The 15,038-nt window shown below is 53.6% G+C and overlaps 1 protein-coding gene across 3 annotated transcripts in view; it reads left to right on the top strand.

Moving 5' to 3' along the window:
- ATP13A3 (ATPase 13A3) overlaps positions 1-14,543 on the top strand; it is a 69,313-nt gene extending 54,770 nt beyond the window's left edge. For 2 of the 3 annotated variants that reach the window (XM_066619409.1, XM_066619408.1), the window contains exons 27-33: positions 4,277-4,349; positions 4,827-5,004; positions 6,131-6,321; positions 7,018-7,106; positions 9,120-9,200; positions 10,371-10,478; positions 11,506-14,543. In XM_066619409.1, the coding sequence (XP_066475506.1) occupies positions 4,277-4,349; positions 4,827-5,004; positions 6,131-6,321; positions 7,018-7,106; positions 9,120-9,200; positions 10,371-10,478; positions 11,506-11,706 (921 nt within the window). In that variant the 3' untranslated portion in view covers positions 11,707-14,543. The remainder of the gene's footprint in view (positions 1-4,276; positions 4,350-4,826; positions 5,005-6,130; positions 6,322-7,017; positions 7,107-9,119; positions 9,201-10,370; positions 10,479-11,505) is intronic. The other variant, XM_066619410.1, reaches the window with a different exon arrangement.
- The last annotated feature ends 495 nt before the right edge of the window (positions 14,544-15,038 follow it).

Genomic DNA, 15,038 nt, shown 5'->3' with positions numbered 1-15,038 from the left:
CACTGTTCCCCAATGGCTCCGTAACATTGACATCTCTAACCAGGTCCTGCGTACCGCACAAAATTAAATCCAGAGTCACCTGTCCTCTGGTGGGCTCTGTGACTAGCTGCTCTAAGCCACAGTCATTTAGCACGTCAAGAAATCCGGTTTCCTTATCGTGACCACCAGAACACAAATTGACCCAGTCAATATGAGGATAATTGAAGTCCCCCATGATTACAACCCTGTCCCTCCTTGTCACCTCCCTGATCCGTTTTCTCATTTCAAGGTCCCCATCCGATTTCTGGTCTGGAGGACGATAGCACGCCCCCAGTATTACATCGCTGCACAAGCCTGGTAATTTAACCCACAGAGATTCTACGGTGGAGTCGGACCCACCTTCAATCTCTACTTTGCTGGATTCTATCCCTTCCTTAACATAAAGGGCCACCCCACCTCCAACACGCCCCTGCCAGTCCCTCCTGTAGAGTTTATAGCCCGGGATTGCGGTATCCCACTGATTCTCCGCATTCCACCAGGTTTCCGTTATGCCCACTATGTCAATGTTTTCCCTTGTCACCAGGGACAGGCATCTTCTCATGCCAGGGACCTCCAGACTCTGGTTCGTGGGCCAGATCCACTGCAAGAACATAATTAGCTCAGGCATGGAGCAGTGGTGGTGAAGCCTTGCCATTCTGCCCCGTGGCCTCCTTCACACCCACTCTTTGCAGAGCTTTGCGCCAGACAGCCATTGCCCTCAGGTCATTGGGGTGCAGAGCCTTCTTGGGAGGTATAGCAGAAGTGGAAAGAAGTGGCTTAGATCAGCTAGTCACAGAGCCCACCAGAGGACAGGTGACTCTGGATTTAATTTTGTGCGGTACGCAGGACCTGGTTAGAGATGTAAACGTTACTGAGCCATTGGGGAACAGTGATCATGCTGCGATCCGTTTTGACGTGCACGTTGGGGGAAGAATACCAGGCAAATCTCTAACAAAAACCCTTGACTTCCGACGGGCGGACTTCCCTCAAATGAGGAGGCTGGTTAGAAGGAGGTTGAAAGGGAGGGTAAAAAGAGTCCAGTCTCTCCAGAGTGCATGGAGGCTGCTTAAAACAACAGTAATAGAGGCCCAGCAGAGGTGTATACCGCAAAGAAAGAAGGGTTCCACTAAATCCAGGAGAGTGCCCGCATGGCTAACCAGCCAAGTTAGAGAGGCTGTGAAGGGCAAGGAAGCTTCCTTCCGTAAATGGAAGTCTTGCCCTAATGAAGAGAATAAAAAGGAACATAAACTGTGGCAAAAGAAATGTAAGAAGGTGATAGGGGAGGCCAAGCGAGACTATGAGGAACGCATGGCCAGCAACATTAAGGGGAATAATAAAAGCTTCTTCAAATATGTTAGAAGCAGGAAACCCGCCAGAGAAGCGGTTGGCCCTCTGGATGGTGAGGGAGGGAAAGGGGAGATAAAAGGAGACTTAGAGATGGCAGAGAAATTAAATGAGTTCTTTGCATCTGTCTTCACGGCAGAAGACCTTGGGCAGATACCGCTGCCCGAACGGCCCCTCCTGACCGAGGAGTTAAGTCAGATAGAGGTTAAAAGAGAAGATGTTTCAGACCTCATTGATAAATTAAAGATCAATAAGTCACCGGGCCCTGATGGCATACACCCAAGGGTTATTAAGGAATTGAAGAATGAAGTTGCAGATCTCTTGACTAAGGTATGCAACTTGTCCCTCAAAACAGCCACGGTACCAGAAGATTGGAGGATAGCAAATGTCACGCCTATTTTTAAAAAGGGAAAGAGGGGGGACCCGGGAAACTATAGGCCGGTCAGCCTAACATCTATACCGGGTAAGATGGTGGAATGCCTCATCAAAGATAGGATCTCAAAACACATAGACGAACAGGCCTTGCTGAGGGAGAGTCAGCATGGCTTCTGTAAGGGTAAGTCTTGCCTCACAAACCTTATAGAATTCTTTGAAAAGGTCAACAGGCATGTGGATGCGGGAGAACCCGTGGACATTATATATCTGGACTTTCAGAAGGCGTTTGACACGGTCCCTCACCAAAGGCTACTGAAAAAACTCCACAGTCAGGGAATTAGAGGACAGGTCCTCTCCTGGATTGAGAACTGGTTGGAGGCCAGGAAGCAGAGAGTGGGTGTCAATGGGCAATTTTCACAATGGAGAGAGGTGAAAAGCGGTGTGCCCCAAGGATCTGTCCTGGGACCGGTGCTTTTCAACCTCTTCATAAATGACCTGGAGACAGGGTTGAGCAGTGAAGTGGCTAAGTTTGCAGATGACACCAAACTTTTCCGAGTGGTAAAGACCAGAAGTGATTGTGAGGAGCTCCAGAAGGATCTCTCCAGACTGGCAGAATGGGCAGCAAAATGGCAGATGTGCTTCAATGTCAGTAAGTGTAAAGTCATGCACATTGGGGCAAAAAATCAAAACTTTAGATATAGGCTGATGGGTTCTGAGCTGTCTGTGACAGATCAGGAGAGAGATCTTGGGGTGGTGGTGGACAGGTCGATGAAAGTGTCGACCCAATGTGCGGCAGCAGTGAAGAAGGCCAATTCTATGCTTGGGATCATTAGGAAGGGTATTGAGAACAAAACGGTTAATATTATAATGCCGTTGTACAAATCGATGGTAAGGCCACACCTGGAGTATTGTGTCCAGTTCTGGTCGCCGCATCTCAAAAAAGACATAGTGGAAATGGAAAAGGTGCAAAAGAGAGTGACTAAGATGATTACGGGGCTGGGGCACCTTCCTTATGAGGAAAGGCTACGGCGTTTGGGCCTCTTCAGCCTAGAAAAGAGACGCTTGAGGGGGGACATAATTGAGACATACAAAATTATGCAGGGGATGGACAGAGTGGATAGGGAGATGCTCTTTACACTCTCACATAATACCAGAACCAGGGGACATCCACTCAAATTGAGTGTTGGGCGGGTTAGGACAGACAAAAGAAAATATTTCTTTACTCAGCGCGTGGTCGGTCTGTGGAACTCCTTGCCACAGGATGTGGTGCTGGCGTCTAGCCTAGACGCCTTTAAAAGGGGATTGGACGAGTTTCTGGAGGAAAAATCCATTATGGGGTACAAGCCATGATGTGTATGCGCAACCTCCTGATTTTAGGAATGGGTTAAGTCAGAATGCCAGATGTAGGGGAGAGCACCAGGATGAGGTCTCTTGTTATCTGGTGTGCTCCCTGGGGCATTTGGTGGGCCGCTGTGAGATACAGGAAGCTGGACTAGATGGGCCTATGGCCTGATCCAGTGGGGCTGTTCTTATGTTCTTATGTTCTTAAAGATCAGATACAAGGAGGCTCTGGGGCAGAACAGTGAGACTGCCACTGCTGCCGAGCTTGGATGCCTGTTTTAGGCAGAGAGAGGGGGTGCCACTGGGAAGCCCAGGGGAACCATTCCCTGAGTATAATGGGGTGGAATCCCCCCACCACCATAAGAAGAGGGTGGGAACATCCACGAGGACTCTAGTGGAGTCTCCATGAACCTTTTGGTGCCTGGGACTGGTCAAGCTTGGTGAGCTCACGTTGAGTTTTCCAAGTCACTAACCCCTCCCTTCCTGCACAGGTGTGCGGTCTGGGAGTGAGAGGCTATTTCTCAAGGCCTTGATGTCCAGGGGCCCCTTTGATCAGCTGCAGCTAGCCTGCTGGCTTCAACCTGCTGGGAGAGTCTTGCCTACTGGTGGTTGGCCATCTTCTGTTTGCTTCCCTGCTGCACCATGCTCTGTGGAAGGGGAAGAGCTCCCCATGGCAAAGTGCAGCAGGCTTCTAGCTGGTCTGCCGCTTTTGGATTCTTGTGAATGGCTGCCAGTGTATTTCTGGGGCTCAGTTCAAGGTGCTGGTTCTGCCCTTGGAAGTCCCTAATAGTGGGGGATTCATGAGTGGCCTCTGACCCACACCTTCCAGTGTGCTTGGACTGTGAGCCTAAGCATTCCCTTGGTGGCGCAGTGGGCCAGTGTCAGCCCTCCGCAAGGGCCTGGCTGCCCAGCACTCTTTCTGGAGACATTCAAAGACTTTTCCCCCCTTTGGTTTTGTCGGGAATTGGTGTTCAGCGGTGGCGGCAAATTGTTTAGCGGTGGTGTTTCAGTAGTGGTGGGTGTGGTTTTTGTCTTATGCTTGCCTTTTTAATTGGCCTGTTCAGTCACCTTGTGATGAGCTGCCTTGATGGAAGGCAGGGTCAACCTTGAGGACTGTGACAGATGCTCGGACAATTGGGGTGTCATCCCAAAGTGTGCCTTGGTCTCCTGCAAAGCTTCCCTTCCGCTTCCTTCACAGATCCAGAGCAATTTGGGAGACCTACAGTTTCTTTTCATTGACCTGGCAGTCATCTTGGTGGTGGTCTTCACCAGTGAGTATTGCACTTGAAAGAGCCCTTCGTAGCCTGTGACTTGCCTGCCGCCCGCCCCAGCCGTTTGCAGGGCACTCCTGCAGCCCTTGCTTGCAGAGGGAGATCTGGTGCATGCAGTCAGGTGCGTAGCCAGCCATGCAGCCTCTTCCGCTTGCCCCATGGATGGCTGCAGCGCTGTGTGGAAAAAGAATGGTGTCCCTGGCACACTACAGGTGTGACAGAAGCAGCAAGCCATTTGCCTGGACTGGACCGCCACGTGTCCCCCAGTGCTGGGACCCTGAGAATGGGACACTTCCAGCCCTAAGGATGGGCTTGGAGGCTGTGGCTGATATGATGCTGCAGCAGGGCCTCGGTCTGGCCTCAGCTCGCTGTGCCCCAGGCTTGCCCTGTCTTGGTGTAACAGTTGAGGCTGTGCGTCTGAATGCCAGTGGAGACTTCTGACGTCCCTGCTTTGATTGCTTCCTGCCTTTTCTGCAGTGAGCCTGAATCCTGCCTGGAAGGAACTTGTGGCCCAGAGGCCGCCGTCTGGCCTCATCTCGGCGCCTCTTCTCTGCTCTGTCCTCTCTCAGATCCTCGTGTGCCTCGGCTTCCAAACCCTGGGGTTTCTGTGGGTCAGGCAGCAGCTGTGGTACGAGGCCTGGACCCCACACTCAGAGTAAGTCACCACAGACTGTCCTGCTTGTGGCTCGTGTGCAGGGGGCCTTGGGTGTGAAGGCATCACTCACCTTCGAGGAGCAGTGGGGCTGCAGCGTGAGTGTGGAGAGTCCCGTGGCTCCTTCCGTTCTTGGCCAGCCTCTGGTCTGGAGGTGGCTTTTCTCAGGCTCTTCTGGCCCTTCCAGCCTGCGCTGTCTTGACAACCACATGCTAGGTTTCTTATTGGGCCATCAAGAGTCAATGAGTGTGTGTGTGGAGGGGAGAGTCTTTCAGCTGAGGTGGGCCAGTGCCTCTAGGGTTAGGGTCCCTCTGCATTCTGAGCCTGAGTAGCCAAGTGGCTGGGAGTGCCTGAGCTGGGGTCACGGCATGGCTCAGGGACGGAGCTGCAAATCTGGGCTCTGCCAGGAATTCCCGCTAGCTGGCTTTGACCAAGCCCCACTCTCTTGGCCTCAGTCTTCCCTATCTGCAATATGGGAGTGCTGGTGCTAACTCACCTTACGTGAGGGTTGTGAGGATAACGCCAAGTTAATACATGTGGCAGGCGCTTTGCATGCAAAGAAAGCACTGGCTGCAGATACAGAGCCTCCCTGAGCCCTGTGGCTGGCTGGCTGGCTGGCTGGCTGGCTGGCTGGCTGGGGCACGCCCCTGTGGCGCTGCTTCTGAGCTTGTCTCACTGCCTCGCCTTCCTTGCTGGGTGGCTGGTGAGGATGCAGTCCTGGTCCTTGAGCATCAGGAGGGAGGGAGGGGTGAGACCCACTGAATGAGCGCCCTCTTTCTCTCTGTGCCTTTCCTTTGAACCAGTGCCTCTATAGCGCAACACGGGGTTACCTGTGCGCTGGTGCACACGGACCCTGTCCCAGAAGCGGGGAGGGTGGCGCTGCCTGTTTCGCTGTTTGCTTGGTAGGAGTCAGAAGACTCTGCAAAGAGAGGCTCCCAGGCAATTGGGAAGCCTTGTTAGATCCCTTTAGGATTTCTTTGATGATAAATCCAGCTGTGGAAGCCCTTGAAGTTACAGCGAATGCCTCCTTCTGAGAGGTGTCCGGGAAGTAGGGGATGCCAGCCAGCCAGCGGAGGGTGGCCATGCACAGACCTTTGATCCTGTGTCCTGTGATTCTGGTGTGTTGCAGTGCCTGTAACGCCTCGCGTGCTGCCAGCGCCGTGCAGAACAGGACTCTCCTGGTGGAGACTGCAGTCGACGAGCACAACATTCGCAACTACGAGAACACCACCCTCTTCTTCATCTCCAGTTTCCAGTACCTGGCTGTGGCCGTGGCCTTCTCCAAGGGGAAGCCCTTCAGGCAGCCCTGCTACAAGAACTGTACGTGCCTGTTCTGCAAGGGACCCCTGCAAAACAAGGGCCCCCGAGCAAGGGGGCAAAGGAGAGGGGGCTGGGGAGCGGGCCTCTCCTCCTGGGTAACAGAGGCATCTGACTACCCCACGGATGTTGGGCTCCTGTGTAGAGAAGGCACCAGGGCAGGCGCCCTGCCTCTGTGAAAGAGGGAGCTGTGACCCCAGCCCTTCCTGCTGGATTCGTGGCCAAGCCCAGGTTGTTCTCTTCTCACTCCAGCAGAGGAAGGTCTCGGTCACAGCCTCTTTCCCCCTGTAGAGGTACAAAGTCTTCCCTGAGGGGCCCTGTTTAGTCCCGCTGTGTGGCATAATCCCAAGGGCCACGGAGCACTCTTTCTCCCGTTCTGGGAAGGCTGCGCTTGGAAGGTTGGGAAGTGGGAGCCGTTAGGCAGTAGTGCAGTGGTGAGGGTGAGTGGGTGGATGAGCAGAGCTGCACTAGGCTACAGACAGGAGCAAGGCAGGAGGGGAGGCACTGGCCAGTGGTGGGGTGACCCTGGGCCGCACTACCCTACTGTCTGCCCAAAGGGAGGGAGCCGTGCTTGGCAGGTGTGCTGCAGGAGAGCCCCTGGATTCTGACCCCAGTAGGCGTTCCTGCAGCGCAGGATGGCAGGCATCAAGTGTGCCCTGAAGGTTGCCCACCTCTTGTTCTCTTTCCACCCACTTGCAGACCTGTTTGTCGTCTCCGTGACAGCTCTCTGTGCCTTCACCCTATTCATCCTGCTGCATCCAGTGAAAGCTGTTGACTGGCACCTTGAGGTATGACTAGGGTGGACTGTTGCCTGTTCCCCTCGTCCCGACAGATCCCCGCCCTGTACCCCAGCGTGAGGGAGTCTCCCCCACTCCCTCCCGGCAGCACATGGTTCTGTGGAGGGTGGGGCCTGTTACCTCCTGCCTCGGACCACATGAGACCATGTAGCAATGCGTGTCCTCTACGTTGGCACCTCGTGCCCTGTCGAGATCACCAGAAAGGGAGGGGCTCCAGACGCCCAGAAAGCCTCAACGCTGACCTGGTTATGCCGTCACTCCCCTTGCAGTCCACAAGAGGAATGTGTGAAGGGCCTGGAGGGGAGTTGCAGAATGAAGTGTTGGTTGCACAGGAGTCCAAGGTCATGCTGCTGTCTGGGCCAGCTATGGGGGGGGGGGGTCACAATGGGAACTTTCTTCTAGAGCAGGGGTGTCCAAAGTTTTTGGCTGGAGGGCCACATCATCTCTCTGACACTGTGTCAGGGGCCGGGGGGGGGGGAATTAATTTACATTTAAAGTGTGAATAAATTTGCATAAGTTTACATAAATGAATATATTAAAGATGAACTTATATGAATGAGTGAAGGTCTTGCAATAGCTCAAGGCCTATAAAAGGCCTTGCACAAAGCAAGGCTGGCCTTTCCTTTGCTGCCGCTACTGCATCACAGACATGAAACAACAAGCAGTGGAGGGAGCCCTCATCCCACAGCTCACTTGAGAGGTCAAACAGTCGCCCTCACGCTGAGAGCGGTTGTGTTGGGCCAGTGCGGGCTCCAACAATCTCCAGAGGGCCAGAGGCTTATTGGAGACTGGGGGCTCCCTGAGGGCCGCATTGAGAAGCCTCGAGGGCTGCATGTGGCCCCAGGGCTGGGGTTTGGGCACCCCTGTTCTAGAGGAATGGGCTTGAGCCCTGCTTCTGTCTTGGGGGGAGGGCACAGTACTCCTGCCCTCCCCTCAGATAATGAATAAAAACCACATCTGCTAATGGCTCCATCCACTTTAAAATTCCTCTCCACCATTTGTGGTGGGTGAGTTTGACCCTCTGTCCTGGGGTCCCTCTCAAAACTGGGATTGTTGGGGAGGGGTGTGTGAGTACCACTTCCATTTGTTTCCCTGCTGGGTCCTGAGGCCCTGAGAAAAGCCCCTGACTGGCCTCCGTTCCTCCACCCTTGCACTTCTGGCCTTTTAAGAGGCTGGGCAGGGGCTTGCTGGGGAATGCGAGGAGTCTGGTCCTGTTGGAGGTCTCATCCATATATGTCTGAATTACTTGTTATGATCTCATGATCACTTCTGTCCAGGGTTATGCATACAGGTTGAGTCCATATCTAGGGTTCTGTTCCCAGCACCACTGGATACCAAAAATCACATTAAAGAAAATCCATTTAAAAAACAACGTCCCTCTGCTCAGCAATTTAAAAACAGCCTTGCTGACCTTTGTAATGCAAGACAGAAGCATCAGGCAGGCCCTCAGGCAGAATAAATCATTCTCCAGAAAGGCAGTGACCCTTCACTGCATTCTTTCACTTGCTCAGGAGGAAGGAAGGGGTCACTTGCCTCAAGCAAAGCTGTTCTAAGAGAACTACTGATGGATTGTCTGTCAGCTGTCCTCTCCTGCGCTAATGAGGCTGTTGTTAAACAACTTTTTTCCATTAAATTAAAGGCCCTTCTCATTGAGTTGAGATAAAACCCACAGGTAAAAAATGTGTGGATAATTAGGATATACCTGGATTGAAGTTAGAAGAAATTTTGGTTGGCTTTTTCCTCTCCTTCCACTTCTTGGGCTGGGAAGAACCTCCTTTGTGTCCTTGTGCCTGCTTAGACCCCCTGTCTGAGCAGCTTCGTGGGGCAGGGGCAGAAGAGGTAAGAGGGTGCTCCCCACCGCACTGCTTCCTGGGTCTTGGCTCCCTCAGTGCCTGGTTGTGGGATGGCCTCAAGGGGAAGCTGGGAGGCTCTTGCCAGGGTGACCCTCCCCAGCCCCCAACTGCTGCATGTCCCCCCTCTCACCTATGGGTCTTGGTTTTGCAGCTTGTGTGCCTGCCCTCCTCATGGCGCTTCTCGATTCTCCTCCTTGTCATCATTAACACCTTGATGTCTGTCCTGGTGGAGGTGAGTCATTTGGGGCTTTGGGGGAGAGACCAGAGTGAGTTTTCTGCGGAGACCTGGGTTGAGCAGTCTGTATTCCACTCTGGAGGCATCCGCTGGTCCCCAGTGTATGGACTGGCTCTGGGCCAAAGGTCAGAACATGCATGACTTGAAACAGCCAGCGCGCTGCTCTCATGCCTGAGCTGAAGCCCACCAAGGGTGCCCGGTGTGTCCCCAAAAGTGGAAGGAGTTCTTAATGCGATTGCAACACTTCTTTCCCTCAGATGCCCTGGGCAGCAGGGCTGCCTCCTAAAGGGTTGCATGTGGGTTAGGACTGTGTGTCTGCACATTCTGCACCAAGGGAAAGAAAGATCCTGTGCTCCATATAAACTCAGCAGCTGGAGCACACTTGAGTGATTGTTCTGCAGAATAGTCATTCTAATTTTCTTTCTAAAATGGAAGCTGAGATGGGGGGGGGGCTTTGCTTGCAGGAGGCCCCAGAATCAATCCCGGGTGCCCGAAGGTGTAGGATTCAGAAAGATTCTCCACCTCCCAAACCCTGGAGAGTTGCTGCCAGTCTGTGTAGATGATCCGGAGTCAGGTGTCCCATGGTCTGCTCCCACACTGGTCCACTGCAGAGTTTGCAGTTACACAACCCTGACTCATGGTGGCTAGGCTGGGGCTTGAAGCCAGGGACAAGGACTTGGTGGGTGTCTGCAAGAGTTGAGTGGCAGCGGGGTGGGTTGGGGAGTGGAGGGCAGAGGGTGGGAGCTTTGCCTGAGGGTCTCTCTTGCCAGTTGTGCTGGAGCAACTCAGTACAGCAAATGGGTAACTACTGGACTGAGCAGACCCACGCAAGAGATGGAAGAGCTGACCTGAAACACAGCGCAGGTTTCCAGCCTGGTCTGTGTAGTACTGGTCAGGCAGGAGTGCTTGGGGAATCATCAAAAGATCAGGGGGCAGCAGAACTGCTTTCTGGGTCCCCCATGTGCCTGGCCCACGTCCCAAGCGAGGAGCAAGTGGCTGCTTTCCCACTGCTGGACTAAACTGCCCCCCCCCCACGGGCTGTCCTCTTCTGCACTCCGTGAATTGCCCCTGTGTTGCTGCTGCTGCTGCTGCTATTTGCGACGTCCTCACTAACCCTGAATGATCACTCGTCTTCTTGATTCTCCCGCTCCCTGCAACACGCCACAGAGTTTCCTCCTTGACACGGTCCTTTGGAAAGTTGTCTTCAATCGAGACAAGCAAGGGGAATTCCGCCCAGCCTCTTCCTCCTCCTCTTCCTCCTCCCACCCACCACAGGTTGGAACTCCGTGCTTTACTGTTCACGCATGCAGCTGTCCTGGTTGCTGCCTGTTCTGAGAGGACTGTGTGTGGGGTGGGGGACTTGTCCAGTGCATGCTTGTCCAGGCCCACAAACTCCTCCTCTTCTTCCTCTTCTGCAGTGTCCTTAATAAAGGGTTGAGCACTCCCTGGTGGTGGTTAGGCAAGCGGCCTGGTGGTTGTGATGCTGACACTTTTGGGGGTGGAGGTGGGGGGAGGGAGGCCCCAACAGCACAGGACAGCTCACCTTTCAGCTGCAGTGGTGCCACAAGGTGGGGTGGAGTCTGCGCGAAGGCCGGGCCCCGTGAGCAGAGGCCTGAGCCAGGGGCTGCCTGCGTCCCAGGACAGAACTTGAACCACTGCAGTGTCCCAGTCCAGGTCCTGACCTGCCAGTTTCCAGCTCCTCAGAGTTTTCTCCTGTTCAGAGGAGACCTGCAGGCAGGCCTCAGGTGTCTTGGATCAGCTGGCATAATCAGGGGTCACTGGCAGGTGAGGTGGGGTCAGACGTGAGATGTGATGCAGTCTTCGCGTGCCCTGGTGCCTGCATCCCATCACAGCAGCACTCAGCTTGCCACAGTTTCAAGCAGGAGCCGTGAGTTCTGCAGCACCAGTTTCCTGCCCGGCCACTCTGCGTTGGAGTCGGGGTGGTTGGTGATCCTCAGGCCCCTCAGCGTTAGGTTGGCATCTGCAGTCACCACTGAGCTGGCGAGCCGTGCACCATAGGCAGTCCCCCACACGGCTTCCTCTTGGTTGGGTCCCTTGGCGCGATGGCAGCAGGCGTCTTAAGGAGCTACAGCAGGACGGGCAGCGCTGTGGTTCTTTCCTGTGCAGCCCTCCTCTCTGCTGCCACCCGGTGGCTCCTTCTCACGCCTGCTTCCCGAGCACCCTGAGGAGCTTGCCTATGGCATACTGGGGGTGGGGGTCGTGTTCTGGCCAGAGAAGCACTTTGGTCTTGCTGCCTCCCCTGGAGTGTGGCTTCCAGCAGTTGCGCTCTCTTTTTCTCCAGGAGGTGCTGGATCGCTGGTGGGGGTGCACCCTCCCTGCTCTGCTTGGTTTTCGAAGGAAACCTCCCAAAGCCAAATACATGCACTTGGCCCAGGAGCTGCTGGTAGACCCTGAGTGGCCACCCAAGCCCAGCACGACGACAGAAGCCAGAGCCCCCGCCCAGGGAGGAAACAGCCCCTGTCAGATCGTCACGGTGACGTAGCAGCGAGTGGCCGTGGTGCTTCCTGTTGCAGGGTGCCCAGGACGTCTCCAGTTGCTGATCACCTGAACTCCAGAGTCCCCCTGGGCATCCCTCCCTCGGTGCAGCACCGCACGGACAGAGATGCATGAGGCAGCGGATGGGTGCCTTCCTGGCATGTTTGGCCCGTGTTCCATCTGTGGGTTCTGCGTTAAGTCTCCACTTCACGGTACCCAAAGCTCTCCTCCTCCTCAAGCCTGCACTTGCTGACACGCAGGCGACTCGCAGACAGTCTGGTGCCTCTGGAAGTGTTCCCTGGTGGCAGGTCACTGATCCCTCTTCTTGGCCACAGAAGGGCCAGCTGCTCAGTCTGCCCAGTGGCCCAGGGATGGTCCTGGCACCAGACACTTGGCAGTTTCTTCCCAGGTGCTGCCAAGCAGGTGGTGCTGCCTCTCCCACCCTGGCCTTGCCCGTGTCCAGCTCCGTGCTTGGCTGAGGCAACAGGGCCGGCTTCAGGTTCTGTCAAGGAAGGACTTGGAGTTGGGAGGAGGAAGTCACATCTGCACTGTTGGTGCTGTTGATCTCAGGGCTAGTGCTGAGGCCGGCAGGGCAGCGCTTTTGCGTTTGCCCGCCAGACTGGCAGCTCGTCACTGGCACACTCCTGCTGTCTTAACGACCTTGCACTCAGATGCAATAACTGGGAACCAGCAAGCAAAACGCCCTCTCCCGCCACCAACAATCCCTGCTTGGGTTTGCCTCATCTGGGTTTGGGAGGCTGGTGAACTGGCCTGGCTGGCAGTGGCTTCAGCAGCTGTATATGCTTCTTGCCACTAGGTGGTGCTAGGTGCCAAGGAAGGGTGCTTGAGGAGGGACAAACACTGACATGGTGAGCCCAGCTGTACTGCCAGGGGCAGGAGCCAGATGTCCAGGCCGTCCAGGCCCTGCCTGCTCTTCCCCTGCTCTCTTCCCCAAGGGTTCTTTAGCACAGATCTGCAGTAAGCAGGCATAAAGCTGCGTGCCGTATCTGCACGTGGAAACCAGTCCGAGGGGACAATTCCACAAAGTTGGGTGAGAAGTCTTGCAGTCTTGCTTGGGGCATCTCTTAAATGTTCCACTTCAGAGCGTCTCTTGGAGGGTCACGGCCAGTTCTGTGTTGTTGCACGAGACCATAACTGAGAGATTGTGGCAAATGGTCCTGAGATCTTTTGGGGAGATCTGTGGGGAGATGGGACAACAGCATTGCACAGGAAGGGGGCAAATTGCCCGGGTGCTGGGCTGCTGCTGCTACCTCACCCCTAACAGTGGGACCTGCTTGCATCTTGTAGACTCTAGGGCACATGTGCCCTGCCTGCCTCCTTGCCTCCCTTGTGCCTGGCCATCCCTGCTCCATGGCCTGGAGGGCTTTTGGTGCTGGAGAGTTGGGAAGGCTGTTGATGCCTCAGGACAGAATCAGCTGTGTGGGTTTTCTCATCAGTGCAACATGGGAAAGCCCTTGTTGCAACCATTTCCCCCCATTTAAAATGTGTAAAAAAAAACACAACCTTTTATTTCCATGAAGCTATGCATCTTTAGACCTTGGAACTGTGACTTACATCCACCTCGCCTAATTTGCCAGTGACTTGTGTGTGTGTGTGTGTGTGTGAGAGAGAGAGAGAGAGAGAGAGAGAGAGCGCAAGCCATGGGTTGATCGAGGCGAGGAGGGCTGCTGGATGCTGCTACTGTGGAGACCGTCTGCTTGTGTCCCCAGGAAGGAGATGCTGAGGGACGTTGTGGACTGGGGAAGCCTGAATTTGGATCTCAGAGCAGTCTATAAATGTAAACTAGGAGGGGGGCTAATCCAGCCTGTGGGGCTTACAGGGGTTGGGGTTACTTTGTATGAACACTTCGCAGCATCTCCAGGTGCCAGCTTTGCTCCTTGTCTTGAAGGCATTTGAAAAGGAAAGTTTGTCTCTTTTGGGTCTGCAGAAGGCAGAAATGGCCTTGTGCCTCGGAATGACTCCAGCTACTCAGCCTGGTTCTGCCCTCAAGTCCTTGTCATTGCTAAAAAGATTCAAAAGCTGAACTGGTCTCTTTCACGGACTGCCTCAGAGGTGGTTTTGATCTTCCTGCTGTAAAGCTCAGTGTTGCATTGAGAACCTGGATTCAGAGTTCCTCCTTTAAATTATTTGAAAGTTATGCAGATCTAAAATGTTAAATCTGTCTTTTTGGTGTGCTAGGATTGTAAATATGGCCAGTTATTATTTTTATTAGAAGTTGTCATGTTTGTTGATCTTTCGTAAGGACCAGCTTGCTCAAGAAACGAGCAACTATGAGATGATACGTTATTTGGAAGTGAAACTGGCCAGACCTTTTCTGTGACGTGGCATCCCTCAGGGCAACCCTGTTCTCCTTTCCTGCGTGTCTCTTCCCCCTCCTCTGCCCGCTGCATGCAAGCAGAGCCCCCCCCCCCGCCTTTCTAGGAAGGTGCATGTTGTAGTGGTCCACAGGTCAGTGCCCACCACACTTTTCCTCTGCTTTACACAACTGCAGCCTGGGCAGGGGGGAGAGACATGGGCAAAATTCTCTCGTTTTGTATATTTGAGTTTTAAATTCTACTGTAAAATATGCTGCAAGCAACACTTGACTAGGAGGTGATAAAGGCAGGCACTAAGCAAAGATGTTTATTTCTTTGTACCTTTTAACAAATTGCACTTGGGTTTTTAAATTTCTGTTCTCTCCTGGAGTGTGTTTTAAGGACCGTGCTGATCAGTGCACCTGAACTGGATGAGTGAATCTGCTGTAGAGTATTGTGTTTGGATATGTCGCAGTTGTATGAAAGAGCTGACAAAACCCTTGTCCCTTCAATGCTGCCAGCTCTCTTTGTTCTGGAAATGCTTTCCTTGATCACCCCAAGTCTTGAGGTTTTCAAGAGAGTTGTGCAACTGTATCCCTCCAGATTCCCAAGTTTTAAAACTAGAGGTTTGTACAGCTGATGAAAATGCTTCTTGAATGTCTCCAATGTGGTGTTCCATATAGTCAGGCTTATCAAAGACCATGTTCAATGAACTTGGACGGCTGGATACATTATTAGATAACTGCACCCCCCCTCCCCAGCTCCCCAGAATGTTCTTGGGGTGAAACCTTCCAGTGCTGGGGGCCCCCCACAATCATCTCAGAACTTTTAGGGGGACAGGACTGTGCTGTTTTGTGTCTTCTTTACTCAGAAGTAACACTTCATCTTCCTAGGTAAAAACGAGTTTTGCTGCTTTGTGAAGGTACCAGAGGCATTTTTGTGTAAATGCACGTTGTAAATACCCTTGTAAAAATCAAATTTTGTGATTTAAGTGATTTGAAATAAAAGTGTGATTTGCTTGTCT

Source organism: Tiliqua scincoides, chromosome 3, assembly GCF_035046505.1.
Source record: "Tiliqua scincoides isolate rTilSci1 chromosome 3, rTilSci1.hap2, whole genome shotgun sequence".
NCBI classification, from domain to species: Eukaryota; Metazoa; Chordata; class Lepidosauria; order Squamata; family Scincidae; genus Tiliqua; species Tiliqua scincoides.
Note: the sequence above shows the minus strand (reverse complement) of the source record. Positions and strands in the feature narration are given on the sequence as shown.